This window comes from Panthera pardus, unplaced genomic scaffold (genome assembly GCF_024362965.1).
Source record: "Panthera pardus isolate Hobbes unplaced genomic scaffold, ASM2436296v1 HiC_scaffold_2, whole genome shotgun sequence".
Taxonomy (NCBI): domain Eukaryota; kingdom Metazoa; phylum Chordata; class Mammalia; order Carnivora; family Felidae; genus Panthera; species Panthera pardus.
Genome location: NW_026526765.1, coordinates 66,113,761 through 66,141,258, shown reverse-complemented (window position 1 = coordinate 66,141,258; position 27,498 = coordinate 66,113,761). Strand labels below are relative to the sequence as shown.

Below are 27,498 nucleotides of genomic sequence, written 5' to 3'. Positions count from 1 at the left end.
GACAGAAATGGGTTTAAACTGGTTTGGGATGACGGTGAGGCTGGGACGAAGAGAAATGAAGCACGGAGTGGGGCTGAGTGGGGCTGGGCCCGAATGGAATGAAGTGGGTTTGGAACTGGGACAAGGAGCTGGAAAGAAGAGGGGTGAAGCTGGGCCTAGGTAGTGGTTGCATACGGTAAGTGTGGTGAGGTAGGGTCTCGGCTGGGTAAAGGGCTGGAGAAGTGGGTGAGCGCCTACGTTGGGAACACCGTAGGCGAGGTTTTAGGACGTGGGTGGGACGCGCCTAGAGAGCTGAAGGGCAGACCCGCTCCCGGGCGAAGAGTGCAAGGGCTGTGGGTGAGGGGCGTGGGGGCGCCCCGGGGCAGGCCGGGAAGGGGGGGCGGGCCTCCCCCTGCGCCGGGCCAGGGCGGCGCTAGGACCGAGCGCGCGGAGGGAGCGAGCCGGGCGGAGCCTGCGCCCCCCGCCCCCCGCCGGCCGGCTCCCCTCCCCCCGGCCGCTGGCTCGCTCGGCTCGCAACGCTGCAGAGGCTCCGAGGCGGCAGCGGCGGCGACTCCTTCTTTCCTTCCCTGCTCTTCTGGCCGTCCGTCCGTCTGTGCGTCTGTCCGTTCGGTCTCGGTCCGGCCAGCAGCATGGCTGGCGTCAGCTTCAGCGGCCACCGCCTGGAGCTGCTGGCGGCGTACGAGGAGGTGATTCGGGAGGAGAGCGCGGCCGACTGGTGAGCCCCCCGCCCCCGCCCCCCCCCGGCCCCTTTGTCCCCGCGCCGCCGCCGCCGCGCCTTTGTTTCCACACGGCTCCGCCGCCCTGCAGCCGGGAAGGGAGGGGGAGACCCCGAAATGGTGCAGCGGCCCGGGAGGGCCAGGGAGGGGCTGCCTTTGTGCGTGCCGGGGGAGGGGCCGGGCCGGGCCAGGCGGGGCACTGCCGGGCCCGAGCTCCCACAGGCGGCCCCAGTCTCGCGGTGGGAACGGTGGCCCGACGCAGGTCAGGGAGAAGCAGGGTCCCAGATGTGTGGTCCGGGGCCGCATGGCCTTGCGGTAGCCCATCCCCCGCCCTCTGCCCTTCCGCCCCGGGCCCGGGGGACAGGTGTGCACGGGGCGGCCAAGGGCACCTTCGCCACCTTCGAGCGGGCGAGGACCGGGCGGGGACGAGGCGGGGACCGAGCTAGCGGAGCCAGCGCAGCCTGCCTTGCCCAGCCCGGCCCGGCCACAGCACAAAGGAAAGCTAGGGCGGGGGAGGAGCAGGGCGGGCTGGGGGCCGGGGCGCCCCGCCCACCGGGGGGGCCTCTCGGAGTTGGGGTGTGATGGAAAGACGTTCTTTGCCACATAGCAATCACCCAGTGACTCCTGTTCCCCTCAGGGGTCGTGGAGGAGGCAGAGATGAGTCCTCTTCTCTCCGACCCGACCCGGAGGGGATTGTGGGGACTAGGCATCAGGGCTGGGAGATGCAACGGGGACTGAACTGCATGAGGGGTTCCTGGGAGGAAGCCCTCAGGCGCACAAGTGTGGAGGGAACCCCCAAAGAGGGATGAGAGGGCGAGTAGATCCACTGAGCCCCTAAGCCTCATGGCCCAGTGGCCAGGGACTCTCAGCTCCCTGGTGGGGGAAAGCTGAACTACCCTCTCCCGCTTCCCCAGCTGTTGTCTTCCCCTGAGCTGTATGAGGGGATGGGCCACCTGCTCTCCCTCTGGAGTCCCCTGGGTGGCAGGAAAGCAAACTGCCCCATTCAGGAATCATCTTGCCCCAAAATACTCTCTCCTGGGACAGGTACCCATTCCGTTCTCTAGGCCTGTTCTTCTCCTGACAGGCAGGAAACTGAGGCACAGAGAGAGGATAGGTGTGAGGGACCTCACCTGGGCTGGCTTCACCCTCACTTTAGGAGGGCAGTTGGGTAGGGACACTGACCTGAGGGCTGGAGGAGGGGCAAGATGGCCAGGTGCCCATGCCATGGTACTGCAGCACTGGCTGGCAGCCAGGCCTGGAGGGATGGACGCGGGAGACAAGCTCTCATGTCCTGCAGGTCAGTCACAGGAGAGGCCAGCACAGGCTAAGTGGGCAGGCGGCCCACCTATTGTCCCAGCCCTGCCCCAAGGGGGCTGAGATCATGGGAGGAGTTCAGGGCAAGTGGCCGGCTTGGCCTGGTGGAGGAGTTAGCCTTGGGATATGGGCCCTGTCTGCAGAGAGGCACAGCCCACCCTAAGACGTCCCCCTCACCCTCCGGTCTGGTGGTTAGTGTCTGCCATCATCCCATTTCCCCCCTAACCTCCCAGAAATTGGGCTCTGGCGGCCTAGTACAGGGCCACACAACCACTGCTGGCCCACATCCTGCTTAGCAGAGGCCTGGGCTCCCAACGCCCAGCAGCATCCATGTGGCCAAAGCAAGTTATTCATCACTGGCATGCGTCACCCCCCCCCATCTGGGTTGTGTGTGGGACACACACACACACACACACACACACACACACACACACGCAGACGCGCAGACACGCACCCTCGCACATGCACACATTTGCTCACTCCCAAGGGCCCAGATAGCATTTTGTAAAAAGAGTGTGAGAATCATATCCTGCAGAGTGGGCCATGAATTCCTCCAAAGCCCAATACAGAGCCAGGGGTACAGTGGGGTCTCAAGACTCATGGGCAGACCCTGCACTAGGAGGCCAGAGGAGGGCATCTTGGGTACAATTGCTGTCTTGGTCAAGGGGCTTGGCACTGCCTTCACTTACCTTGCCTCTGAGTGGGAGGGAAGGGGATGGGGGAGCTCACTCCTAGGTGGCAGAGCCTCTGAAATGGACCACTGCCCTGGCACTGGGCCCAGGAAGTCAGGTTATGTAGTGGGAAGAGCAAGTGTTGTCCTGGGTGTGACACTACTCACTGTGTGACCACACACAAAATGTCTGCTCCCCTCTGGACTTTTTGAAAAGATGAAGAGGCGACAGGACTCCACCATATCTGGGACCCCCAAGGCCCTTCCAGCTGCAACATCCTGAGAGTGGGATTGTCCTGAAGAGTCCACCTGCCTTTGGTCCCCCACCTCAGCTGAACTCAGGATCTCCCTGGAGTGGCTACACTCCAGTCCCCACCCCACCCTAGTCCAGTGTCTCTGGCCTAGGTGGTTTCTCAGAGTTTGTGTCAGTATCACAGGTACCTACTGTTGCTGCCCTATGCTGGTCTTGGAACCCAGGGAGTGATAAGTGTGGATTGACCAAATCAAATGCTCAGCTTCACAAAGCTTACAGCTAGGGCATTGTCTGTCTTCAGGGGTTGGAGCTGGTAAGACAGGTAGATTCCTGGGCCTCCCTTCCTGATACCTTGTATCAGCTCCCACTCATGCAGGCCCAGGCTGCCTCTGATGTGTTGGAGGAGCTCAGGTCTAGTGAAAGCTAGGATGGGTTCAGATGCCTCTTGCTGTCCCTGCTGGGGTGTGGTAAGTGCTCTGGGAAGGTGCAGCTTAGGGCAGGGCTTTCTTGGGAGCTGGCACTGGGGGCCCTGAAGGATTTCAGCCAAGGGTGGGCAGTGGGGTAGAGAACTAAGTCTGGCCTTCCTGTGGAGGGAACCACATATGCAGAGGCTCCAGGGTGGGAAATATCCAGAATTGTGTTTGGGATAAGGGAGCCATCCAGCACACCCCAAGTGTTTGGTGTGGATATGGATGTCTGGCTGGAAAGACAGGTGGGGCGGAGCTCAGGGTTGAAGACCTGCAACTTAGGCATGGTTTCTGCCAGGCAAGGGCTGTGGCCATAGCAGGAAAAGATGGCCAGAGGTGGGTAGGCAAGGGTTGGGACGGAAGGGGTCCTTGGCAGGCAGGTGTTCTTTGGGGGAGCAAGGGCCCCCAGAGAGGCTGACAAGTTGTCCCAGGGAGATGTGATATCTAGAGCAGTGTCTGGCAGCCCAGGGTCTTTGAGTTCTGCCTCCATTTCTGGTCTGCAGAATGGAGACAGACAGACTCTCCCTGCTTCTCTGAGGGCCCTTTGTTCCCAGTGGTGGGTTAGGGTAGCCAGACAGGTGGTGGGACAGCTGTGCTGAGAAGCAGCTGCCAGGGTTGGGGCCCAGGCAACAGTTGGACCAGGAGCTCCCAGCCCCACAGCCCACCTGTGTCCCTTTCTGGAGGGAGGGATCCCAAGAAGCAGGGGGCTAGGGATCTTGACTTGTGCTGACCCCTTGAGACTGGGCCAGGCCCTCCTTCCTTCCCTGGGCCCTCCTCCTTCCTTCCTTCCTCCCTCCCTCCCTCCCTCCCTCCCTCCCCCTCCTTCGCTCCCTCTCCTTCTCTCCCCCTCCTTCTCTCCCCCTCCTTCCTCTTCCCGCTCTCCCTCCCCCTTTCTTCCCTCGCTCCCTCTGTCTTTCGTTTTCTCTTCATCTCTTCACTTCCTTTCTTTTCTCTTTCTTCCTCCTTTCTTTCTGTTTCCCCCTCCCTTTCTCTTCTCCATCACCTTGCCTCCCCTTCTTCTAGCTCCTAGCCTCCTCCACTTGCTCTGGGAGTAGAGAAAGGAAAGCGTGGAGAAGGAGCTTGAGACCTCCTGAGCCTCCGGGACAAGGCTCTTCTTCCTCGCTCCAGTGGGTTCTCAGGAAACGTCTCTGCCTTCCCTTGCGCGAAATGGATGCTGTGCCACTGCTGCTTGGGGAGAAAAAGCCAGGGCAGAAAAAGCTAAGGAGGGGGAAGGAGGAAGGCTGCTACAGTCAGCTTTCTGGTGAAGCTAAGGCAGAAGGAAAGGCCAGCACTCCCAGGAGGCCAGGGCCTCAGCTCTGGCAGAGGCCTAGGGGCTGGAAGGCCAGGAGAACATGCCAGGGGTCTGAGTCTGGGCAAGAGTGACAAGAGTGGCCACGTTGACCTCATCCCCATTTCTGAGAGGCCAAGATTGAGGCCAAAGTCATGTCCCCAGGGTCCTTTGTGTTCAGGAGAATGTGGGTAGGGTGGGCCAGTCATGTGCCAATTGCCAGGTTGCCATGGTTACCCAGGGATGCCCATCGAAGAGAGCACCAGGTTCTCTCTCCTCCCCCTCCCTTGCCATGGGAGGAGGGGCCGTGGGTACTGAAGAACACGCCAGGTAGGTTCCTGGCGACAGCCAATGGGGGATGAGGATCATGGTAGCCAGGGAACGGTAACCAAGGAACCGTCGCCTTGGAATCTCCCATCTCACACCCGCTCACTGGGTTGTAGGCTGCCAGGGCCCAGGCTCTGAGCATGGGACACATAGGCTCCCTCAAAGCCAGCGACCAGGCAGCGGTTTCTGCCCCATTGCCTACTCCCAGGCTGACCCAGGCCTCCCTGTCCCAGGTCCCAGGCTGCCTCCCACTGGGCTTCAGCCAGAATTGGTGCCTAGCCCTGCTGTCGTGATGACATGGCAGTGCTGGGCCAGAATCCCTACTCTTGGCCTGCCCCCTCTGTGTTCCTCCTCCTCCCCAGAGCTATCCCCACCCAAAATTGGCAGCCTGGGCCCTGACAGTACTCTGAGCCACCCCTCCCTTTCCCCAGGGCTCTGTACACATATGAGGATGGCTCAGATGACCTCAAGCTTGCAGCATCAGGAGGTAAGAATTCCAGCCATTCCTTTGCCTTCCTCTCCGCCCCCTCCTCTGGTTGTTTTCTTCCCCACCCGCCTGGCTGCAAGCCATCTCCTTGCTTGCAGCCAGTCGACCCACACTTGTCTGCCTGTGTCCTTCCTCCAGCCATCCCTAAGATCCCCAGGGTGGGGAGGGAGGGAGCCTTGCTTGCTATTTGATTATAAGAAGAGTGAGCCTCAGAAAGGGAGAGTGACTGCCCAAAGTCACTCAGCTAGGAGAGAAGGGGCCTGGCAGGTATGGCCCGGATCACTTCCATTTTCTCCGGAACCCAGGGGTTTTAAATTTTACCTCAGCGGGCACTAGCACGGTGTAAGAGATGGTGTGCGAACAGTGAGACAAGGGATGTGTGAAGAACAGACACTTCCTCAGTCCTACCCTAAGTCAGGCCCCAGGGGTTTCAGAGACAAAGCTCGCTCCTGCCTGCTGGCCCTGTCTCACACCAGCACGGAACTGCGGGGCCTCCAGATCTCTGGGTGTGCCTGCAGAGCCCACGAGAGGAGTCTTTCCTTCGGGCTCCAGGCCCTTTGCAGGGTAAGGGTTCAGGAGATGGAGAGTCCTGATACCCTCCTGATTCCCCCAGATGGGGGTTTGCAGGAGCTCTCCGGCCACTTTGAAAACCAGAAGGTGATGTACGGCTTCTGCAGCGTCAAGGACTCCCAGGCTGCTCTGCCAAAATATGTGCTCATCAACTGGGTATGCAGCTATGGGCTGGGAAGGGAGTAAAGACCCCACTTCACCCACTGACACCACCAGAGAGCGCCCCACTAGCCCCCTGGAAAGAGAGCCCGGGGCCTCAGGCTGCTGCCCCCTCTTGTCCTTTCCCGACCTCCTCTTCCCTGGGTACTTTGCAGGTTGGTGAAGATGTGCCTGATGCCCGCAAATGCGCTTGTGCCAGCCACGTGGCTAAGGTGGCTGAATTCTTCCAGGTGCGAGTGGGGGTGGGGCTTGTGGGAGCAGGGTCTCTGCACTGGCTGGTGGTAGTGATGGGACAGAGCCATGCTGCCTGAACACGACTTCTTGCTGCAGGGTGTCGACGTGATTGTGAACGCCAGCAGCGTGGAAGACATAGATGCGGGTGCCATCGGGCAGCGACTCTCCAATGGGCTAGCGCGGCTCTCCAGCCCCGTGCTGCACCGACTGCGGCTACGTGAGGATGAGAACGCCGAGCCGGTGGTCAGTGTGCCTGGGGCAGGCTGGCCCTGCCAGGGCTGCACCTGCCCCACCTCTCTCGGTCCTCACCCTTTGTGTATGGCAGCTCCCGGAGCACTCAGCCCATTCTCCCCACTCATGCCAAGCCATTTGACTTTGCAGGGCACTACCTATCAGAAAACTGATGCAGCTGTGGAAATGAAGCGGATTAACCGCGAGCAGTTCTGGGAGCAAGCCAAGGTGTGGACCTTGGCCCCAGCTTTCAGGCCGAGCTGCCCCTCCCTGACCCTACCCCAAGGCATAGCTCTGGCTTCTATCCCCAGGTCCCTCCCTTAAACAATGTGTTCCATCTTGTTTGCTACCCCAGCTGAAAGAGGGAGCCCTTTTGGCTTTATGCCTATAGGGCATAAATCCCAGAACTGGTACCTACCCAATCCTGGGTTGGGGATGGGCTGGAGGGGCAGAGGCGGGCCCCAGCTCAGGGCCTGCACTGCCTTGGCGTGGGGGGTTGCAGAAGGAGGAAGAGCTGAGGAAGGAGGAAGAGCGGAAGAAGGCTCTGGATGAGAGACTCCGGTTTGAGCAAGAGCGGATGGAGCAGGAGCGGCAGGAGCAGGAGGAGCGGGAACGGCGCTACCGAGAGCGGGAACAGCAGATAGAGGAGCACAGGTCGGCCCTGCCCCACCCCAGGCCACATGCTCCAGGCCTTCGGTGGACCCACCCTCAGGTGTGCATGCTGGCTTATCGTTCCAGGAGGAAACAGCAGACGTTAGAAGCTGAGGAGGCCAAGCGGCGGTTGAAAGAGCAGTCTATCTTTGTAAGTTTTTAGCCAGGGCTTCCAGTCTCCTAGTGAGGGGAAGTGAGAATGGTCCTTGTGTTCCTGGGCTTCGCGGGGGGCGGGGGGATATCCGTGGCTTGGGGACAGTTCCAGGTGTTCAGGGTACCTTTGCATGGACATGGAGTATCACAGTGTGTCAGGCCTGCCACCTGATCATGTGGGCCTCTGTTCCTTGGCTGTGGAAAGAAATCTCCTTGGAAGAAGCTTCTTTTATAGAATAGAAGAGAAAATCTACCATGACCTTCACTGACCAGCCTCCCTCTACCCCTCCCAGTGGAGCCTAAGAGGCTTGGGGTGGATTGGGCACACTTCCTGCACTTTGGGGTCCGGCGGCGTGGTCCCCACCACAGTTGTGCTGCAGAGCCACATGAATGAGCCCGGGCCAGTGCTCTGAGCATCTGTAGTATCTCCTTTAGAGTAGCCCCTGTTCCGAGGGTGCCGTCTGACATCCAAACATTGTGATGGGCCGTGGGACCTGACCCTTTGAAAATCATAGTGGAGTTGAGTCTTCATGCTTTGAATTGAATTTTGTATTTCAGCAATAGCTAAAGTCGTTCAGGGCTGAACATGGTATAGTTCAGGATGGGAGGTGGGTAGTACTCATCTGGATTGGGACTATGATGGCCATTTGTGCTGCGGGGACACAGGGTCATACTCACAGGAGGCTGGGAGGGAGGAGACCGGTCAGCCCTGCAGAGGCCCTGGCATGAAGTGGCTGTCATAGTTCACTCTAATCACAGTAGCCCCTCGGGGCGGAGATGATGTGTGGTTAGTAAGCTCCACCTGCAATCGTTCATTCAGCAAACGTTTGTCACCTGCCATGTGCCAGGTGTTCAAAACAGTGGAGAACAAGGTGGGCAAGATTTTTTTCAAAATTAATCGATGAATCCACTTACTTTGAATTGTGCCGAAATGTATGTAACATAAAATGTGCCATCTTAACCATTTTTTAAGCGTACAGCTTAGTGGCATTAAGATTGCCAATATGTTCGTATTGTACAACTGTCATCACTATTTATCCTCAAAAATTTCATCTTCCCATACTGAAACTCTGTCTGCATTAAACATTAAACTCCCCATTCTCTGTTTCCCCAGACCTCAGGCAACTGCCTTTCTACTTTGTATGAATTTGACGCCTCTGAAGTACCTCATTTGAATGGAATCATGTAATATTTTTTCCTTTTGTGACTAGGTTATTTCACTTAGTGTTTTCAAGGTTCATCCATGTGTCAGAATGTCTTCCTTTTTAAAGCTGATAATACTCCATTGTATGTATACACCACATTTTGTTTACCCATTCAGAGCAAGGTCATTTTGAAAAAGTTGATTTTGACAGAAAATTTCACACACGCGCACTCAGAAGTAGAAACAGTAGTAGAGTGAATCCCCTGATCACTCATCTTCACCAGTTGTCAGCATTTTCGTCAAAGTCTTAGAAGTCTTAACACCATTACCATTACATTAGAGTCTCGTCTGGCCCTTCAAGTGTGGCTCATGTGACAGTGACAGTGGATGCTCTAGCAGGTCAGTGTGGTGACCCTACAACTGCAGGACTTTAAAGACAGTCCCGTGTGTGAAGTTTGGAATTTAGGACCATAAAATGCTTTCTCCTTGCTTAAGCTGTTCTGCTTTCTGTCCTCTGTTAAGAATTGCATTCCTTATACTGAGTTCTGTTTTTGCCTGGGCTGCCAGGGAGCTCCCCATGTATCTGAAGCTGCTCAGGCACAGCAGTGCTTTTGACCCTATGATTAGTGTATTGATCTCACTTTCCTACCCAGAGCCCTAATTTGTTTCAGTGTTTTGCACGTTGTTGGTAGTTAAGGCTTTTGTGATGAGCTTGCCTCTAGTCCTTTTTTTGAATCTGGCAAAGGACTCTAGTGAGGTTACACTAGCCAGTGCTGGAACATCATCAAAGGCTGGTGGCATGTAATTTATAGGAAGGCAAGGACCCTGCCTGGAGCCGAGTGAGCTGAGGAGCAAGGGAAATTTGAATGGAAATAGAGAAAGGTAGGTCAGAGGAGGACTTTAGGTTTCATTCTGGAAGACACAAAGCTGTGGTTGGAGTGACATCCATCTTGAGGGGTACTTTGGAGGGCCATTTTCTTAATGTATCCTGAGGGGAAAATTTAAATTTTAGATTATATGCTCAAAACAAAGAAGCTCTGTAACTTCACCACCTTACCTGCAGCTTATTCTCTCTGCATCAGTCCCCTCCCCCAACCTACCCCATTTGCCACAATAGTAGCAGGAGCAGCATTGATTAAAAATCTTTGATGTAGTGAGTTCAGTTGTGTAAATGTGTGCCAACTGAACCATGTGCTGGCCGCTCACACACACATCTGACTTCTCAGCCTGTGTCACCCACAGGGGGCAGGGGTGATGATCCCAGAAAAAGGAAATTATGATATAGTGTCATCTGTGGTGTATGCCTGGAACACCTCATGGAGACCCAAAAATGACCTGAATGGGCGAGGGTCCTTTTGTTCAGGAGGCAGTGCCAAGCTGAGGCTGAAAGCAGGAAGAGTTGAACCTGGGTGGGAGTTGGGCATTTGGGGCAAGAGGGATTGATCTCCCGTGTGAAGGCACGGAGGTGGGAAATGGTGTGCGTGTTCCAGGAACTGTGACTACATTGTGCTTTGTGGACTTTGTGTTTCATTTTACAGGTAGTGTGGGTGAGTCACGGCGGGAGGAGGGTGTGAGAGAGGTGACGGGCTAGATCAGGCAAGCGAAAGGGAATGTAGGATAAACAAGGAGCCCCATCTGCCTTTACTCCTGGGGTTGCGGCCTCAAAACTGTCCAGTGCAGGTAGCTAGTGAAGTGCAGTAGGGGATGGTCTGCAGCAAGCTGGGGTGAGGGTTCCAGCAGTACAGCTCTGGCCAAGAGCACACGGGCCATTGTTGCCAGGGCTTCTGGCATTTCAGGAGAAACTAGAGATCCTGATTTCGGTGTGATACTCCTGGTTTTTAAGTGGTAGCAACTAATGTTTTAAAAACATCATACTGGGGGTGCCTGGGTGACTTGGTTAAGTGTCCGACTCCTCTAACTTTAGCTCAGGTCGTGGATGGAGCCCCATATCGGGCTCTACACTGAGAGTGGAGCCTCCTTGGGATTCTCTCTCTCCCTCCCTCTCTGCCTCTACTCCATGTGTATACATGCACTTTCTCTCTCTCAAAATAAATGAATAAAAATTAAAAAAAATAATAAAAACATCATACTGGCAAAACAAAAGCCGTCTGTGGGCCATACTCAGCTAGTACTCACTCCGGCTCATGAGAAGCTCCCCAAGGGATGTTAAGCTAGGAGAAATCATGGTCTGATTTGGATTTTGGAAAAAATCTTTTTATGGGAAGAGAGCAAGGATATGGGACTAATGAGAAGCCTTCTGTCATAATGCCAAGATCCGGGCATCAGTGATGGGGGTGTGGTTGGCTAGGTACTGAGGTAGGAGGTCCAGGAAAAGTTAGCTACAAAGCAGGGAGCACTCCTGAATGACCCTGGATGCCTGTTGGATCTCGGGGTGATGGTGCAGGAGTCCCTGAGCTGGGTATCCAGGGCCTGTCTGAGCTGGAGATGAGGTGCCTGAGGGCCTTGTAGAAAAAGGGACTATGTGACTGGGTAGTGAAGGGAGCAGAGGTGCTGCCCCCAAGCTGCTTCCTGCCAGGTTGTGGAGAAAACATGAGGCCTGTAAGAAGGCCAAGAGCTCCTGGGAGAGTGGGATGACCAGGACACTGTCTTTTTGGTTTCAGGGTGACCAGCGGGATGAGGAAGAAGAGACCCAGATGAAGAAGTCAGAATCGGAGGTAGAGGTGAGAGTTGGGGGAGCAGGACAAAGTGAGGTGGGCAGGGCTTGCCTCAGCTGGGCCTGGCTCTCACCCTTTCTTTGTGCCCCTAGGAGGCAGCAGCCATTATTGCCCAGCGGCCTGACAACCCACGGGAGTTCTTCAAGCAGCAGGAACGAGTTGCGTCGGCCTCTGCGGGCAGCTGCGATGCACCCTCACCCTTCAACCACCGACCAGGTAGTCCCAGGTCTAACCCCGCCCCCCACCTGACCCCCTCTCCTCAGGTTTTGGGCCTGAGCCTCTCTGCGACTCTTTCTTGGAAGGGAAGCCTTCCTTGCCCAAGGACCCCTTTGGAGAAGGCAAGGCCATCCATTCATCAAGTGTGCTTTCACCCACTGGCTCCCAGGTGGCAGGACTGAGAGGGGCTCAGGTGGGGGGGGTTGGTGTTGGCCTTGGCTGAGCAACAGGTAGTGCTAGAGGTCATCTGGGCAGCTCCGGCATGGGCTGAAACCACCCCCTCCCGCCCCCTCCCCCCGCCCTTGAGTGTGGGGAGTGGCCCTCCTGGGGTTGAACTAGGTCTTGCCTGAAGGGCTGTGGGTGCATGTGTGGTGGACTCTTACTCTGGCCCTGAGTTTGAGCAGCCTGGAGCCTGTACCCAGTGCTCACCGTTGGGATTCTCCCTGTGCAGCTTCCACCTCCCTCCACAAAGCACCCTCCTGCTCTGTCTGCTGATCTGAGTGTTTGCCCCTGCTGTGTGCTTGGCCTTGTGCTGGGGTTCCAGGGGTGGGGCAGGCTGTCCCTGTACTGCTTTGAGTCTGGCTTTGTGTGGCAAGCTCATTGCTCTGCTTGTCTGGTGCTGGTGGGAATCATCTGATGGTTTGAGGCTGTGGCCCAGTATGGCTGATTGTGTGCCCTAGCGGAAGGCAGTTTGGACTTCTAGGGCCAGCCCTGGGGGCGGGTGAGGCCTCATGGGGGTGGGGGGGAGACTGACCCTCTCTTGTCCTCTGTCTCTCTCTGTCTGTCTCTCTCGGCAGGTCGTCCGTACTGCCCTTTCATAAAGGCATCGGACAGTGGGCCTTCCTCCTCCTCCTCTTCCTCCTCCTCCCCTCCACGGACTCCCTTTCCCTATATCACCTGTCACCGCACCCCAAACCTCTCTTCCTCCCTCCCATGTAGGTAGCAGCCCCAGGCCTCAGTGGGGTGGGGTAAGGAGGGCCCCGCTTCCCAGCAGTGCCCCTGCCCTCCCCCATCCTGACCGCTGATCTCTGGTGTTTGTCCCCAGAGCAGGTATTACCTGCCTCTTTCCCCTGGCCCTGAAGGGGCTCTTGTCCCAAGGGACCTGGCTTCTAGGGTCTGGAGCTGTGGTCTGGCCCCTGAAGGGCTGGGGGGCTCCTAGCCCCTACCCAGACTCCAGACAGGAGGTGATGGCCAGGCCCCCAAGGTGGACAATCCTGGTCCCACCTGACTCCCTTGGCCCTTACTGACCAGCCTGGGGGTTTGTTCCATAGGCAGCCACCTGGACAGCCACCGGAGGATGGCACCCACCCCCATCCCCACCCGGAGCCCATCTGACTCCAGCACGGCTTCTACCCCTGTCGCTGAACAGATTGAGCGGGCTCTGGATGAGGTCACGTCCTCGCAGCCTCCACCACTGCCTCCGCCACCCCCTCAAGGTGAATGAGGGGCTGCACCTTAGCTGCACCAGGCCTCTCCCCAGTCCCCAGGCTGGGAACCCCACGTGGCCATAGTAACAACTCCTTAGGGATCTGGGCCACCCATCACTGGGCCTCCCAGTAGCTATGGCAGGGAGGAAGCTTGGTGTTGCAGTCAGACCTGCTATCTCTGAATCTCAGTATCTCTCACTGGAATGCGGTTGGGGCCTTCTTCCCAGGGCTGCCGAGCAGTTTAAAGACACTAGGAGATAAAGGGGCAGCAGGGCCCAGTGGGTGTTCTGGAAGGTGCTCTGCATGGAGCTCTTAGTGGAAGCCTTCTGTCCTGGAAGTCAGGGGGTGGGCAGAGTACAGTAGGGTGGCTGTCCCAGGCCTGCTTCTTTCCCTGAGGGAGCTGACCACATCTCTCTCCTGCATTTGTGCTATTGCAGAGACCCAGGAGCCCGAGCCTGGCCTGGATAGTGAAGAGACCAGCAAAGAGGCCAGAGCAACAGCCCCTCAGGCCTGGGCAGGCCCCATGGAGGAGCCCCCACAGGCACCAGAGCCTCCCCAGGGGCAAGGCAGCCCCACGGAGGACTTGATGTTCATGGCATCTCCAGAGCAGGCTGTCCTGGCTGCCCCTCTGGAGCCTGCCATGGCCAACACCACCACAGCTGACATCCCGGTAGCTGATGCCATTGAAACCGACACTGCCACTGCCGATACCGCTGTTGCCAACACCATTTCCCCTGCCGCTGCCAGCCTCATTGACCTATGGCCTGGCAATGGGGAAGAGGCCTCCACATCCCAGGCTGAGCCTAGGGTCCCTACACCACCTTCAGGTGCCGAGGTCACTCTGGCAGAGGTACCCCTGCTAGATGAGGTGGTTGAGGAGCCACTGCCACTGGCAGGCAAAGGCTGTGCCAACCTTCTCAATTTTGATGAGCTGCCTGAGCCGCCAGCTACCTTCTGTGATCCAGAAGAGGAAATAGAAGGGGAGCCTCTGGCCACCTCCCAGGTCCCAACTCTGCCCTCTGCTCTAGAGGAGCTGGATCAGGAGCCAGAGCTGGAGCCAGAGCCAGAGCCCCACCTGCTGACCAATGGCGAGACCACCCAGAAGGAGGGGACCCAGGTGGGGCAGGGACAGCCTGGTGGTAGGGGTGGTGTCAGGTTTCTAGCAGGCAGTACCTCCATTCTCTGAGACCCATATTATTGGAGGGAGGCTCCATTTCATTCTCCCTCCTTGGGCCATCTCTGCTTTTGTGCCCAAGGCAGACATATGTTTCCCTGGAAACCACTGATAGAATCACTGGTTGCTGGGGAAACGCTCAGGCCTGGTAGGTCAGCCCTAGCCCTCCTGGGTGGGGCCCAGTGACCTGGAGCTTTCCTCCCGCAGGCCAGTGAGGGGTACTTCAGCCAATCACAGGAGGAGGAGTTCGCTCAATCCGAAGAGCTGTGCGCAAAGGCCCCGCCTCCTGTGTTCTACAACAAACCTCCAGGTAGTGCTGGGGTGGGTGATAGGGAGGAGTTCCGGTAGGGGTGCTGGGTTCAAGTGTGAACATGCGCGCGCGCGCGCACACACACACACACACACACACACACACACACACAATCACTTGGGGGTGTTGAGTTCAAGTGTGGATACAGCCACAGCTCCCAGGGGTTTGGGGAAACAGCCATGGATGTGCTGGGCCATCTCCTTATCTTCCCTCCTTTCCCAACACCATAGAAATCGACATCACCTGCTGGGATGCAGACCCAGTACCAGAAGAGGAGGAGGGCTTCGAGGGCGGTGATTAGCGGTGGCGCCCGCCCTCAGGCTGCCCTCGCCAAGGCCGCCCACCTGTGCCGGCCTCTGGCCAGACGGCCCGCCGTGCCTGCACTCGCAGCAGCTCCGCCTGGCACCCACTCCGGATTCCGGCCCTGGCCCGGGACTTGGCCGCTTCCCCACCCACAGGGCCTGACTTTTACAGCTTTTCTCTTTTTTTTAAAGTTGATAGGAGACTTGTACAGTTGACTGGTTTTCCTCCCGTTGGTAGTTGAGACGCTGTTGCAAATTCTACCCCCTCCCCGCCCGGACCAGATTGTAGCTCTTAGTCCTCCCTGCTCACTCAGCTGGACGGGGTGGAGGCCTCGCCCTTCGTGGGAGCCTGGCGTCGGGGGAGCTCTGGTGGGAAAATGCCCCACCTCTTTTCCTAGTTTTATGTTTCTTGGAAAAATATCACTTTGTATTCTCTGTCCAGGGCTTCAGATATTTTGCACGAATTTTAAAACATGGCAATAAATGGCTCGTGGGCTCTGGCTCCCTGGGACCCCCTCCCCGCCCTTCTCTTGACCCCTCCCCGCCTGGCCCAAAGGAAGTAGGCCCAGCTGGGGCCCCTCAGCTTCCAGGCCCTTTCCTGCCCCCCTCCTGCTGGGCAGGTCCCAAGCTGGAGGCCCTAGGCGCGGATCAGGTTAGGGCTATCGGTGGGGCCCGGGGCTTAAATGGCCCCTCCCTAACTCCTCCCTCTTTGCTTGGGTTCCTTTTTCACGTTCAGTAACTGTTTTTGGAAAGCACAAACTAATGTAACGGGTCGTGCTCATGTCTGTTAATAAAGAAATCCAGATCCCTTCAGGCCTGCTGCTCCGGGCCTCCAGGGGCGGATCTGTGGTGTGCCGCCTCCCCTGACCCCCATTCCCAACTCTTCCCACCTCCAAGGCCACAGGGAGCACCCTCACCGTGATCTCACGGGCAGGGAAGGTAGGGTCTGGAGCTCCTAGGGGAATCAGCCTGTGAAGTTTAGTTCCCCAACCTCAGGTTTTAGCCAGAAGACGCGTTCAGGTTCTGGGTCGCCAAGGCCCAGGCACGCCTGGCTACCAAAACCTTGGGCGCAAGCAGTGGGTGCCCCCTCCGCTTGTACCAAACCGGATCACACACCTTTATTATCCTCAAAATGTAACAAACGGGGTAAGAAATCCCTCCCTCCCCACCCCTCCCCGCAGTCCAAGGGAAGCGTTTAAAAAGCCCCGCAGTCAGGCCACGAGTTCGCGGGTGAGGCCCGGAACGCCGGACGCCCCTCTATACGGCTGTAGTCCTCCCGAACAAGGGGATGGAGACCGGCAGGCGCCAAGCTCCGTGCTCCAGCGGCTCGCGGCTGCTGAGTTCCGAGTCGGTCCAGCTGGGGAAGACCCGGCGGCCACGGTCCGCCTGCAGACAGAGCGCAGGGCAGGGGGCCGCAGGCCGCGGAGCGCTGGGCAGGTGCAGCGCTGACGTGTAGCCCCGGTCCAGGAAGAGCGGCTTGTAGCTGGGCGGCGGCTGCTCCTGTTTCTCCGAGCTGTCGCGGCGGCTCAGAAAGGGTGTGACGATCTTGCGGTAGAGGCCGCGCGTGTCCGTGAGCACCTCACTGTAGGGCGGCGGCGGCTCGGCCATCAGCACCGCCTCTTCATAGCACGGTGGCTTGGACATGTCCGATTCCGCTGCGGAGTGGGAAATGTTCCGAGGGTGAGGCCACCCGTCCCTGGCCTCCGGCCAGCTGCCAACCCCAGGCTCAGCCCGCTACCTCCTAGATTCTCTGGGAGGCTGTCCCATGGAAGGCTCCCTGTTAGTAGTGATCCCGCCCACCTCTCTGTGGCCCTCGTTGCCCACGGCAGAGGTCTGGGCTTACCTTGACGCGGATAACTCCAAGGCCGCGGCGGCACTGAGAGGTGCGGGGGCGGCGGATGAGGAAGCGCGTGGTGGTGTGCGTGCGGGTGTGCGTGTGGCTGCGCCGGCCCGTGGTGCAGCAGCGGGTGGACGTGCACGTGCTGATGCGCGTGCGCCGGCGCCTCGAGGCGGCCGCGCTGCGGTGGTGGTGGCGGCGCTAGGCCTGGGGGGCTTCCGGCCAGGCTGCCCTCGAGCTCGAGGGGCTCCAGCTCGAGGGCGCGGAGGTTCTGCTCACGTAGTCGTTCCTCCTGGCGCCGTTTGAGGCGGCGGCGCAGGAAGCTGCAGAAGCAGCAGAGTAGGACGATGAGACCCCAGATGAGCCAGAAACCGGCGAAGCACGTGAGGAACGTGTAGGTGCCCTGGGACATAACCATGGCGGCGGCGGGGCGGCGGGTCCTCGGCTGCTTCACTGGACACTGGGTTCCTCTACGTGGCCCCGGGCCCGCGCCACGCTCCCAGGCGCCGCCAGCGTCACTCGGGGACCTGCGGCCGGGGGCTGCTCGCGGCGGGGCTCAAGTCGTGCGCGCGCCGGCGGGGGGCAAGAGCAGCGGCGCCCGCTCCTTCCCATGGCGCCGGTGGGAGCGCGGGTGGGCCTCACCCGGGGCCGCGCGGGACCTGTAGAACAGACACAGGGCGAGGTGAAGGCGCGTTGCAGCCCCGACGACTTCCCTGCCTGCGCCCGTGCCCTGCGCAGTTCTGGGGAAGCCTCCTCTGCGGGAACCCCAGCACTCCCCCCGGGGCGGTGACGTCACCATGGGGATGACGTCATACCTCGAGGTTTCCCCGGTAGGGCTTTCCCGGATCTGAGACCCGGCCGCCGCCGCAGCTGAGCCGAGGGGACTCCAGGCAGGCCAGCAGAGGGCGCGCGAAGGCCAGTCTCAGCCTCTGTACTCAAGGGAGGTTCGCTACCCCACGGGGTACCCCAGCTCGGAAAGGGTTTCAGAGGCCCGTGGACAGACCCTCAGGGCGCTGAAGAGGAGTTTCTGCGCGGTTGCTTTGCGGCGGGGAAAGGGTGGCCCACCTCCTATAGCCCCACAAGCAGCCCACCGACGCCCAGCTTTAGCCCTAGGCATCCGCCGCTCTAGGCCTTGTACCCGCTCCTACCCATGGCCGCGCAAAGCATGGAACATCTAGGTCCGCACTGCGGGCCTCCTGGTCGTCGCCGCTCTTGTAGAAGAGGCTCAGGAGGGGTCGTTCCGGCTGTTACTGCGTGCCACTGGCCTGCTTTTGTCTGCACGTCCGGGCGTGGGCTGTTCCCTTTTTTCCTTTCCTCTAGGCGCCTCCGCCTGTCAGATCCCAGCTCTGTTTCCCCAGCCTCCTACCAATTCGCAGCCTCATTGGCCCTACCCTCCTAGCACCAGTAGGCCTTATCAATTCCTTTACGTTTCTGCAGAGGGTAGGAAAAGTAGCTCGTTTGCACGTGTATCACCTGGCCCATGGGCGCCTCTAGTTCTGCCTCCTTCTTCCTCTCTACAGCCAGGGTTTAGAGAGGAACCTTGCATCCTGAGGTATGTAGGATGGAGCCCTGACTGTGGAGTGACGGGTAGCAGGCGATTGTTCACCACCCCCGCAGAACAGAAGGGTGCCCTTCTTGAATGCCTTATACCCAGGGTTTTCACATATAACCCTTTAGGGTAACTGCAGTTATTCCTATTTTGCAGACGGAGGGGATGGGGAGGTGGCAATTAGCTGTGTAGAGGGCAGATGGCAGTGCCTTAATTTGAACCCAAGCCTGGCCACAAAACCCTAGCCAGGGGTGGGAGAGTGCTGCTGCTTGAGCTACTTTGTGGGCCCCTCTTCCAGGAGCCCCATGGACAGCCCCCCATCCTCAACATATCCAAGGCACACACACACATTTAGCTCTGGGGGCCGTGGTGGGCCTGAGCTCCAAGCAGGAGGTCCACATCAAGCTGTCTCAGACTGTTCTGGCAGCAAGCTGGGGGGAAGCCAGGCCATGGGCCACCCCACACTTCTCCCAGATGGATCCTGTCTGATTCTCTGGCTGCCTTATGCCATGTGCCACTTGGTCCCCGTGCCAGTCCCTTTCTCCTGGGCCTGTGTTCCAGAACAGACAATGGCAAGAACAATAGCTCCACCCGCCCCCTCCACAACCCTGCCATGAGGCTGCCATGGCGACGCAGCCCAGATAAAAACACGATGCTGCCAGTCACTGGGAGTTAATTAAATCTGTTGTTCTCCTTTTCCTGAGCCCACAGGAATTTTCAGGAATGCTCTGAGGAAGCTGGCACTAACTAGGGGGCCCCTTGGCCTGCAGAGCAGGAATAGCTCCAGATCAGAAAAGGTACTTCTGGGACTGGAGGTGAAGGAGTTTAGCTGAATTAGAAATAGAAATACCTGCCAAGGACTGTCTACTGCATGTCAGGCCTTGTTCTAGGCCCTTTCCATTTGGAATCTCACATGATATGTAATACCTCCTTCTCAGTGGGGGCCCATTTGATAGATGAGGAAACAGGGCCAGAGAAATGATTTGCCCCAGGTCACACAGCTGATAAGGGGAGGAGTAAGGATTTAGCCTGAGTCTGAATCGAGAGTCAGTCAAAATACTTTCCATTACAAGACCACTGAGACATAAATGAAGAGCCCAGTGCATGTGAGCACTTGGCACATGAAGACTTGGCAGCCATGGGGACACTGAGCTGACTGGCCAGCTTGTAGCCAAAACATACCTTTCTGTTCCTTCGCACCAAAGCCCTGGGGCTTCTGGCCACCATGCCTCAGCTCAAGAGTAGGAAAACGCTATAGAGTAGAGAAATGGGATGGCAGCTCCAAGGTTAACAAGGAACAAAGAACAGAGACTCTGCCCTGAGGGGCCCAGCTCAGCTGACTGGGCATTAAGGTGGACAGAGGCAGGCCACAACCAAGACTCTCTGGGTGCCAATGTGGCCCCTCAGCAAGGAGGCAGGAATCACTGCCATATTTTATGGATTAGGCCGCTCTCTGTCATGCTGGTTCCAGTGCCCAGTTTGAGTGGGCATGGGTTTGATGCTAAACACTCCCTCTTAGGCTACTACTTCACTCAGTGGTACTCTGGCAGGCCCAGAGGGCATGGGTCCTGCCAGAGGCCTCCCTCCGGCCTGTGTCTGGCCCACAGGGAGTTGCTTAGTACATTTCATCTAATCCACAGTAGGTGCTCAACACATAAATGTCAAGAGACCTTTCCAGATGCTCTTCCTGACAGACCAGGCTTCTCCAATCTTCCTCAAAGAGCTGTCCCTTTACCCCTTCGTACTTCTGTGCAGGCTCCTGCCTGTGTCTGGGGAGCCCTTCAGTGCAGATCCTGCCTGCCACCTCTTACTCACAGTCACGCACCCTCTCCATCCCCTCCAGACTCTCCAGAGCAAATACCGCACTTATCCAACTCCAGCTGTGTGCTAGGGGTTGTGCCTACCCCCTTAAGTCTGCCATTTTATGATTTGTTTCTTCTTTCTCCTTTCTTACCTTCTTGCAGGTTATTTGAACATTTTTTTTTAGGATTCCATCTTGATTTATTTACAGTGTTTGTGAGTGTATTGTTTTGTATGTTTTCTTAGGCCACACGCTCACTGGGGTACAGCAGGGGGACACAAACAAGACCCCAGGGGGTGAATTTCTTAACCTCTGTAATGCCAGTTTCCCCATCAGTGACCATGGTGAAAACTGAGCTAGTCCATGCAAAGGGTTTGGAGATGCCCAACACACATTAGTGCTGATGATGGCAGCTTCAGAGCTGGGGATGCAGAGATGTGCATGTCCTTTAGGTGCTCCCTGCCTGAGGGCTGGATGTCACAAATCATTCTCAGTCATCCTACAAACTAGGTTAGCATTCCTCCCATTTGACAGATGAGAGCACTTGGCTCAAAGAAATCAAATGATACCCAAGGTCACACAGATTTCTTATTCTAGTGCCTGGTGCACTGCTGTGGGCATCTACCACATTGCTCCTCTGCATGAAGAACCCCAGTAATCTTAGACCCTTAAAATCTACTAGATCTTTTATCTCAGTAAAGGGCCCACCATTTGCTCCAGCCACTAAATCCTGTTTTTACCCTCAGTGCACTGTGCCTTCATCTGTCTACTTCCTTTGGTCCCCCTGCCACTACCTTCGCCAGGCCCCCATCATCTCTCACCTGGGCCCCTGTCACCATGCTTGCCACCGCCCTCTGTACTTCCATGCTATGCTCCTGTTCAGCCTACCCACTTTCCACATTGTTGTTTCCCCCAGGCCCTTTCCTGCCTGAATCCTCTGGCAACTCCCACCCCTTCAGGAAGCAGCCTAGCTCTTTAAGACAGTGTAGATGCGTGCCTCTTAAACTTGAATCAGCGTCAGAGCTATGGGGAGGGCTTGTTAAAACAGAGTGCTGGGCTCTGCTCCCAGTGCTTGCTTCAGTAGGTCTGGGGTTGGACCCGAGAGTTTGCATTTCTAACAAATTCCCAGCAGATGCTGATGATGTGGTCCAGAGAGCACACTTGGAGAACTGACCTAGATCATGGCCTCTGGGATGAACTCCTGCCAAGGCATCTTCAGCCTCACCTCTCAGTGCCCTTCCCTCTGCAACCAGCCTGTGTTTCCATCCTGCACTGCTAAGTCGTGCTTTCTTTCCCCGAAGTTCTTGCCCCCACACTTACTACTCAGCTTCATGGCCTCACTGTCACTTTGCTGGACAAGTCAGCTCCAGGTGGCCTTACTCCCCAGGGTTGGAAAAATCCAGGGATGTCAAAGTGTGCTGCGGTTGCCTGTGTGCGACTCCAGAGGTTGCATCTGTCTTGTCATCTGGCACACAGCAGCTCCAAAACCACTTGGTAGGAGTGACTGGAAATGCCTAGTTCCCTGTTTGGTCTTATAGCCACAGGACAGGAAACACTTCAAGAATGGATCTAGGGGCACCTGGATGACCAGTCGGTTGAGTGTCTGACCCCCGATTTTGGTTGAGGTCATGACCTCACCATCATGAGATCAAGCCCCATGTCAGGCTCTACACTGGGCATGGAGCCTGCTCCAGCTCCTCTCTCTCCCTTTCCCTCTGGCCCCACCCCCCACCAAATAAATAAATAAATAAATAAATAAATAAATAAATAAATAAATAAAATCTTAAAAAAAAAGAGCTGGGTCTGCATCCAATTCACTCCTGGGAAATGTCAGCCATTCGCCAAAAAGTCAGTGAGAGAGAAGCCATCACCCAGCTCTCGACCTTCGCAGGGTGGTTTACAAGTGAGATGAGGACCCATCATCCATGTGAATAAAAGAAAATGGAGGCATATGCGAGGGGCTCTGGAATGGACAGAGGGAATCCCAGATGGCAGGGTTTTTGGGTCATAAGGTACTCAGAGCCACCAGCCAAGCGAAGGGACAAAGACTCAGACCAGGGGACAGCAGTGGGAGAATGTGGTGTGTAGAGTGAGGATGGCTAACCTGTCCTGCATATCCAGCACATGCCAGTCCCATTGCTGGCCTCTTCACATTCATTACCTCACACCCAGGAGGTGGCTGCTGCCATCCCCATTCTACAGACAAGGAGTTGGGCCAGCTCAGGCCCACATAGCCAGGGGGTCGTGAAGTCCAGGTGACTGCAAGGCCCACTGTCCTGGCAGGAAGGCAGGCACTGGCAACAATTTTACACTCCTCCCACACCAAGACAGACAAACTGAGGCCAGAGAGAGGATTGCCTCCATAGTCGGCCAGGTGTAGAGCTTACCAGAGCCTCATTTCCAGTTAGGCCAAGGTACTACAGGTACTTAGAGGTGCTACAGGTAGCACCTCTGTGACCCAACCCTGGCACTGGGCCAGGAACCCAGGGCTTGGAAACTGTGAACAGGACAACAGACCGGGGTCACAGACAGCTGTGGGCAGAGGGGCCCTGCGTGGCTCAGTGTCTACTGTATTCCCATCTCTCCCTCCAAGGGAGTTGGCCACACCTCAGGGGCTGGGGTGGGGGGGGAGTGGGGAGACGAAGATGCCCTCTTCAGAGAGTCAGCCTGGCATAACACACAGAGCACTAAAGAGAGAGCTAGGGTTCAGATTAGGCTGTGTGGCTCCATCCCAGCTGTTCCCATGTCTGAGCTGGAGTTTCTTTGCCTGTAAGACAGGGATGATGAGACCTGCCTAGGATTGCCAACGGTGGAGCAAAACTGATGAAGGAAGTGAAAACACTTCAAGACTGGTGTACACAGCTGCATGTGACAAACCAAAAGCCAACACTTCGCAGCCTCAAGAGGCTCAAATATGGAAACCAGCCCATGGCACTATATCTACACAAACCTGGAAGTGGTCCAGCAGAAACTACCATCGCTTTACCATGGACAGAAGTCATGGCCTCGTGACTCTCAGGCTGGACACAGTTCATGGGCATGTTTTGTTGGCCCACAATCAATTCTTAAAAATATCCTGATTAGTTGCCAAATTTAAAACCCAGGAGATTTTACATAAAAGTCTGGATTCTTGGTTCATCTTAAAAATTATCTGGTCATTCCAAGTCCACATTCTCACATGGTGACATAGACTGCAGCTGGGCAGCTCCCCGGCCCACCTCACTCATTCCATTGCTCCTTGGGTCCTAGAGGCCCAAGGGTTTCCACCAGCTGAACTAGAAATGAGCACCCACAGTAGACAGCAGTACATGGATGGGCCCATCTCTGCTGAATTCTACCACAGCTAGGGCTGCAAGCTGATCAGGCCACAGAGCCCAAAAACCAAGAATTAGGGCATTGGGGGGTTCTCAGGTAACTGAGGTAGCCCTCACTCCTTAGTTTCACCCAGAGAGAGAAAATGGAGGAAGGGAGCCAGCCCAGCAGCAGCACAGTCCTATAGAACATCTGGGTGAGCAAGAATCTGGCTGATTTTGGTGGAAGAAGGAAAAGTGTACTAAGGCTTGAAAGACATAGGGAATTTCCTCACTGGAAGAATATGAAAGGAAGTTAAGAATGCTCCTCTAGAAGGCCCTACAGTTCTTTTCCGCAATAGATGGTGTGTGGCAGGCAGAGAGCTGCTGTGCCAGCAGAGAAACCTTCACTGAAAACTGAGTTCCACCACTTACTGGTTGTGTGACCTTGGGGAGATCACGTTACCTCCCTGAACCTTGGAGTCTTCATCTTTAAAATGGGGATCATAAACTTACCTGCACAATTGTAAAGATTAGGAGATAATGAATGCAGAACACTCAACACACAGCAGGAACAGAATGAAAGGAGCCTGTGAATAATTCCAAGGGCACTCTTGCCTGCAGCATCAAGACTGAGGACTGAGTTCGGGCACCACCCGTCTAAGGACATCTTAGGCCAAGGCCTCAAATGCCTGGGGTAACAGTCACCTCTGGTGCCCCAGGACACTTCCCTGGATGGGAAAGGAAACCCAATGGTGGTTGTGGTCACTGGGCTGTTGAGTCCAAGGTCTGTGATTGGAGGCTGGCATCTGCTGAGTCAGGTCTGGGAGAGCTGGCAGGAGGACCATTTCTCTACCCAGCACCCTGCCGCTGTCGGCTGGGGGAGGTTGGGAGAGGAGCCAGAGGTCATTTCCTCTGACTCAGAGGCCATTCTCCTCCCAGAGGAGCTCCCCTGGAGGACAGCGCATCTCCATGTGGCGCTGGCCTGCCTGCTGGCCAACCTGCATGCCACCCAGCACAGTCTGGGCTTTGTGCTCAGACAAGAAAGGGACACTTGTGATCCAGACAATGGGCTGGGGCGCTCCCATTTGGCCTGAGCTTCAGCTTCCCTGGGTCAGCAATGTCCTTTTCCTCTGCTTCTACCCACTCTGCTCCCACCACTCCCTGGAGAATGGTGGCTTGGAACGTGGAGCAGAAACCCATCACCGGCCCTAGCCGCGGTTTGGCATATGCCCTGGCCATGAGGAGGAGGGACGTAAGCTTCTTTCTTCTCCCCTGGTAAGGAACAGCGCCTCTGTGGCACCCAACTCGGGTCAGACCATTTTGCTGGCGAGTGGTGGTAGTGGTGGTGGGGGTGTCGGAACACAGACGCCGGACGGACGCAGCCATCAAGCCTCCTCCTCCCGCGGCAGGCCCAGGGGCTGGGCCGCCCCCACATTTGCAGCCACCCCAAGAGCCCTGCTGCGACGACTGCAGCCACGTGGGAGCTAGCTCGTGCCCACGGGGCCGCTCACCCCCCCACCCCCATCTTCGAGGAGCTGTGGAGGCAGGCACACCCAGACGGGTGAAGTTATTACCCCCACCGCTCGAGGGCGAGTCCCTGCACCCCCACTCCCCCTGCGCCCCTGGGCTGCGGCCCCGCGTGGGGTGGGGGAGGGGCGGGAGGGGGCGTCGCCGCCCCGCAGCCGCGTTGCCTGGGAGCGCAACCCCGTTGCTGTGGCAACCGTTTCCAAGCGAACCGGTGGCGGCTCGCGCCCGGCTTTGGCTCCCTCGCTCACTGGCGCCCTCCCTCTCCCTCCCTCCCTTCCTCCCTCCGGAGTAGGCTGGGGGAGGGGCTGGCCGGGGCGGGGGTCCGAGGCCGCGACCCGGGGCCAAAGCTCGGAGCTGCCCGCGGGGAGGGGCTCAGCCCGGGACCATCTTCTGCCCGCGCTCCGGGCCCGCCCGGCCCGCCGCCGCCGCCGCGGTACTCACGGGCCCAGACATCCTCCTCGAGCTCGTCCTCCTGGCTCGGGGCGAGTGGTGCCGGCCCCGCGGACAGAGCCCCCGGCCTGGGGGAGGCGGCGACGGCGGCCCCGGGTAGCTGACTGTGGCAGCGAAGGCGGCTGCGAGCGCTGGGCTCGAGCCTCGGGGCGCGCACGGGCGCGTACACGGCGCGTACCAGCCCGGCGTGCGCGCGCGCGCGGCAGCCGGCAGGGGGCCCCCACCCCCAGCCTTTCGCCAGCGAGGAGGCTGTCCTGGGAGCCGAAGGCGGAGGACCTGGCACCCACCTGCCGCGCGGAGATTCAGGCGCGGAGACTCACACGCGGGGCGCTGGGTTCACCCTGCACAGGGAATGCACGCGCCACTCCGCACCGCTCCTGGCAACAGGCTGTCCGGAACGGGCGCACGCAGGCAGACCGGGTGTACACAATCGGCCGAGCACACAGGATGCTCAGTCAAGCAGCTGACACACACATACAGCTCAACCCGGAAAGCACACACAAGTCCAGGCACCGGCCACATCCTGAAATGCACAGTACACATGTAGCGGGCAAGAGTTGGAGCAGGCAGGTTACCCCAATGTTGTTCCAGCTCACCAAGGCATGGCCCCTCCCAACTCATGGCCCCTCCCAGTGTGTCTTCAGTGAGCATACATCACCACTTCTACTAAGAAGTGGTACGGGGAGGAGACCCAGTGCTGGATCCATAGCCTTGGGCTTCGTGGACCCTGCTCATACCCAAGGTACAGAGGTGAGCACTAGTGAGAGTCACCTCAGTGTCCGGCACCACACTGACAGCATAGAGCCTGCTTGGAATTCTCTCCCGTTCTCTCTGCCCCTCCCCTGCGCGCGCGCGCTCTCTCTCTCTCTCTCTCAAAAACAATTAAACTTAAAAAAACAAAAAACAAAACCCTCCACCACCATACCAGCTGGGACATTTTGGTTTGCAAGTGACAGAATCCCAAAACAAACAGGCTTGGACGCAGAAGTGTTTGACTCCTGTAACTGAGAAGTCCAGAGGTAGATTTTAGCTACGATCACAATTGGTTCCAGGTGTCCCAACAATGGTATCACACATGTATCTATTCTCTCCACTCTTTCTTCCGTTCGCATCATTCTTGAAAATTCCCATGTGGTGGCAAGGATGACCTCCCTGCCCCAGCTCTAGGTTTATATCCTGCCACCCAACCCCAGAAAATAGAACCTCAATTCTTTCCCAATAATTGTAGCCAGCCCCCCAAAAGACTCTTTTTGGATTCATTTTGGCTTAGTATCCTTCAGTGAACCAATCCAGTTGGAGGGATATGTGTTCAGCCACCCAGTATCCATTTCCTTTTCTTTGGTTACAAGGCACCCTGTTTCATCAGGGCGGGGGGGACTCATTGCACCCCCTGGGTGCCATCATACTGGGCTTGTGAACCCAAGTGCCCTGCTCCCCCAGTGAACAGTGGGCAGATTTCCAGCTGGGCCATTTGGGCTCCTTGGGTTTGCAGTCAGGCTCAGTGATGCAGACACAAACATGGCTGTAGCCATCTTGCTTCTGGGGGTCATATCCTGATGAGAATGGGGACTGTGACTAAGACCCTGGAGGTGCCCCAGTTCTGGTTCTTCCTATCACACCCCTCCATAACCTTTTTAACACTCTAAGTTAGTTGGAGAACAGTTCTGTCGCTTGCAACCAAAGATCTCTAACAGCTGGGTCCCACACTCTAGGTGTATGTGTACACAGGGGGTGTAAACCCAGCCCCACCTAAACCACATGGACTGAGACAGGAGGCTCCCCAAAGTAAACATGGGGTGCCTTTGTACATGCTAAGCAGACACCCTGACAAAACCAGTTAAAATCTTTCAGGGATTCCCCTGCCTTCTAGATGAGGCATCTTTTACATGGCTTTCAAAGCCCAGTGTAGTGCTTTGGCTCCAGTTGCTCCCTTCTTTCACTTATCACACACTCATCACTCACCCCACCGCACCCACCCCAAACCATGCTAAACCACTAGAGGCCCTAGACCATCCATCTGGCTCCTCCACCCAGGTATATCTGGCTCCGAATCCTGGAGGGTACTAACTCTGACATTTTTGTGGCCAAAGGGGCGTTGACCCCCAGCTCCTCAGCAGTCCCAGCCCCACCAGCTCTAGAATCATCCCTGCCACAGTGCTGATCACACTAGGTCTTAGCTGTTCCCATTTCTATCTCCCTACCAGAGAGAGCTCCAAACTCTTATCTGTAGATAAGGCGGGGGCCTTGTCTACATCTGGGTCGCCAATTCCCAC

The 27,498-nt window shown here is 57.2% G+C and overlaps 2 protein-coding genes across 4 annotated transcripts; one reads left to right on the top strand and one right to left on the bottom strand.

The window, feature by feature from the left end:
* The first annotated feature begins 332 nt into the window (after nt 1–332).
* DBN1 (drebrin 1) lies at nt 333–15,581 on the top strand. 2 transcript variants are annotated; one of them, XM_053907134.1, is made up of 15 exons: nt 333–715; nt 5,467–5,522; nt 6,136–6,248; nt 6,407–6,481; nt 6,582–6,728; nt 6,867–6,944; nt 7,219–7,370; nt 7,455–7,518; nt 11,286–11,345; nt 11,432–11,555; nt 12,353–12,490; nt 12,827–12,991; nt 13,420–14,099; nt 14,364–14,466; nt 14,697–15,581. In XM_053907134.1, exons 1-15 carry the CDS (start codon nt 630–632, stop codon nt 14,765–14,767), a joined length of 2,112 nt encoding a protein of 703 aa, XP_053763109.1. In that variant the 5' UTR covers nt 333–629; the 3' UTR covers nt 14,768–15,581. The 2 variants fall into 2 exon arrangements, with proteins under 2 accessions (XP_053763109.1, XP_053763110.1); XM_053907135.1 differs by lacking the exon at nt 12,353–12,490 and having other exon boundaries at nt 339–715.
* Nucleotides 15,582–15,921: 340 nt separating this feature from the next.
* On the bottom strand, nt 15,922–27,438 carry PRR7 (proline rich 7, synaptic). 2 transcript variants are annotated; one of them, XM_053907138.1, is made up of 3 exons: nt 25,513–27,438; nt 16,612–17,264; nt 15,922–16,423 (listed from the first exon to the last, which is right to left on the bottom strand). In XM_053907138.1, the coding sequence occupies exons 2-3, from the start codon at nt 17,021–17,023 to the stop codon at nt 16,026–16,028; spliced, it is 810 nt and encodes a 269-aa protein (XP_053763113.1). In that variant the 5' UTR covers nt 17,024–17,264; nt 25,513–27,438; the 3' UTR covers nt 15,922–16,025. The 2 variants fall into 2 exon arrangements, with proteins under 2 accessions (XP_053763113.1, XP_019306004.1); XM_019450459.2 differs by lacking the exon at nt 25,513–27,438 and adding an exon at nt 25,217–25,402.
* Nucleotides 27,439–27,498: the final 60 nt, after the last annotated feature.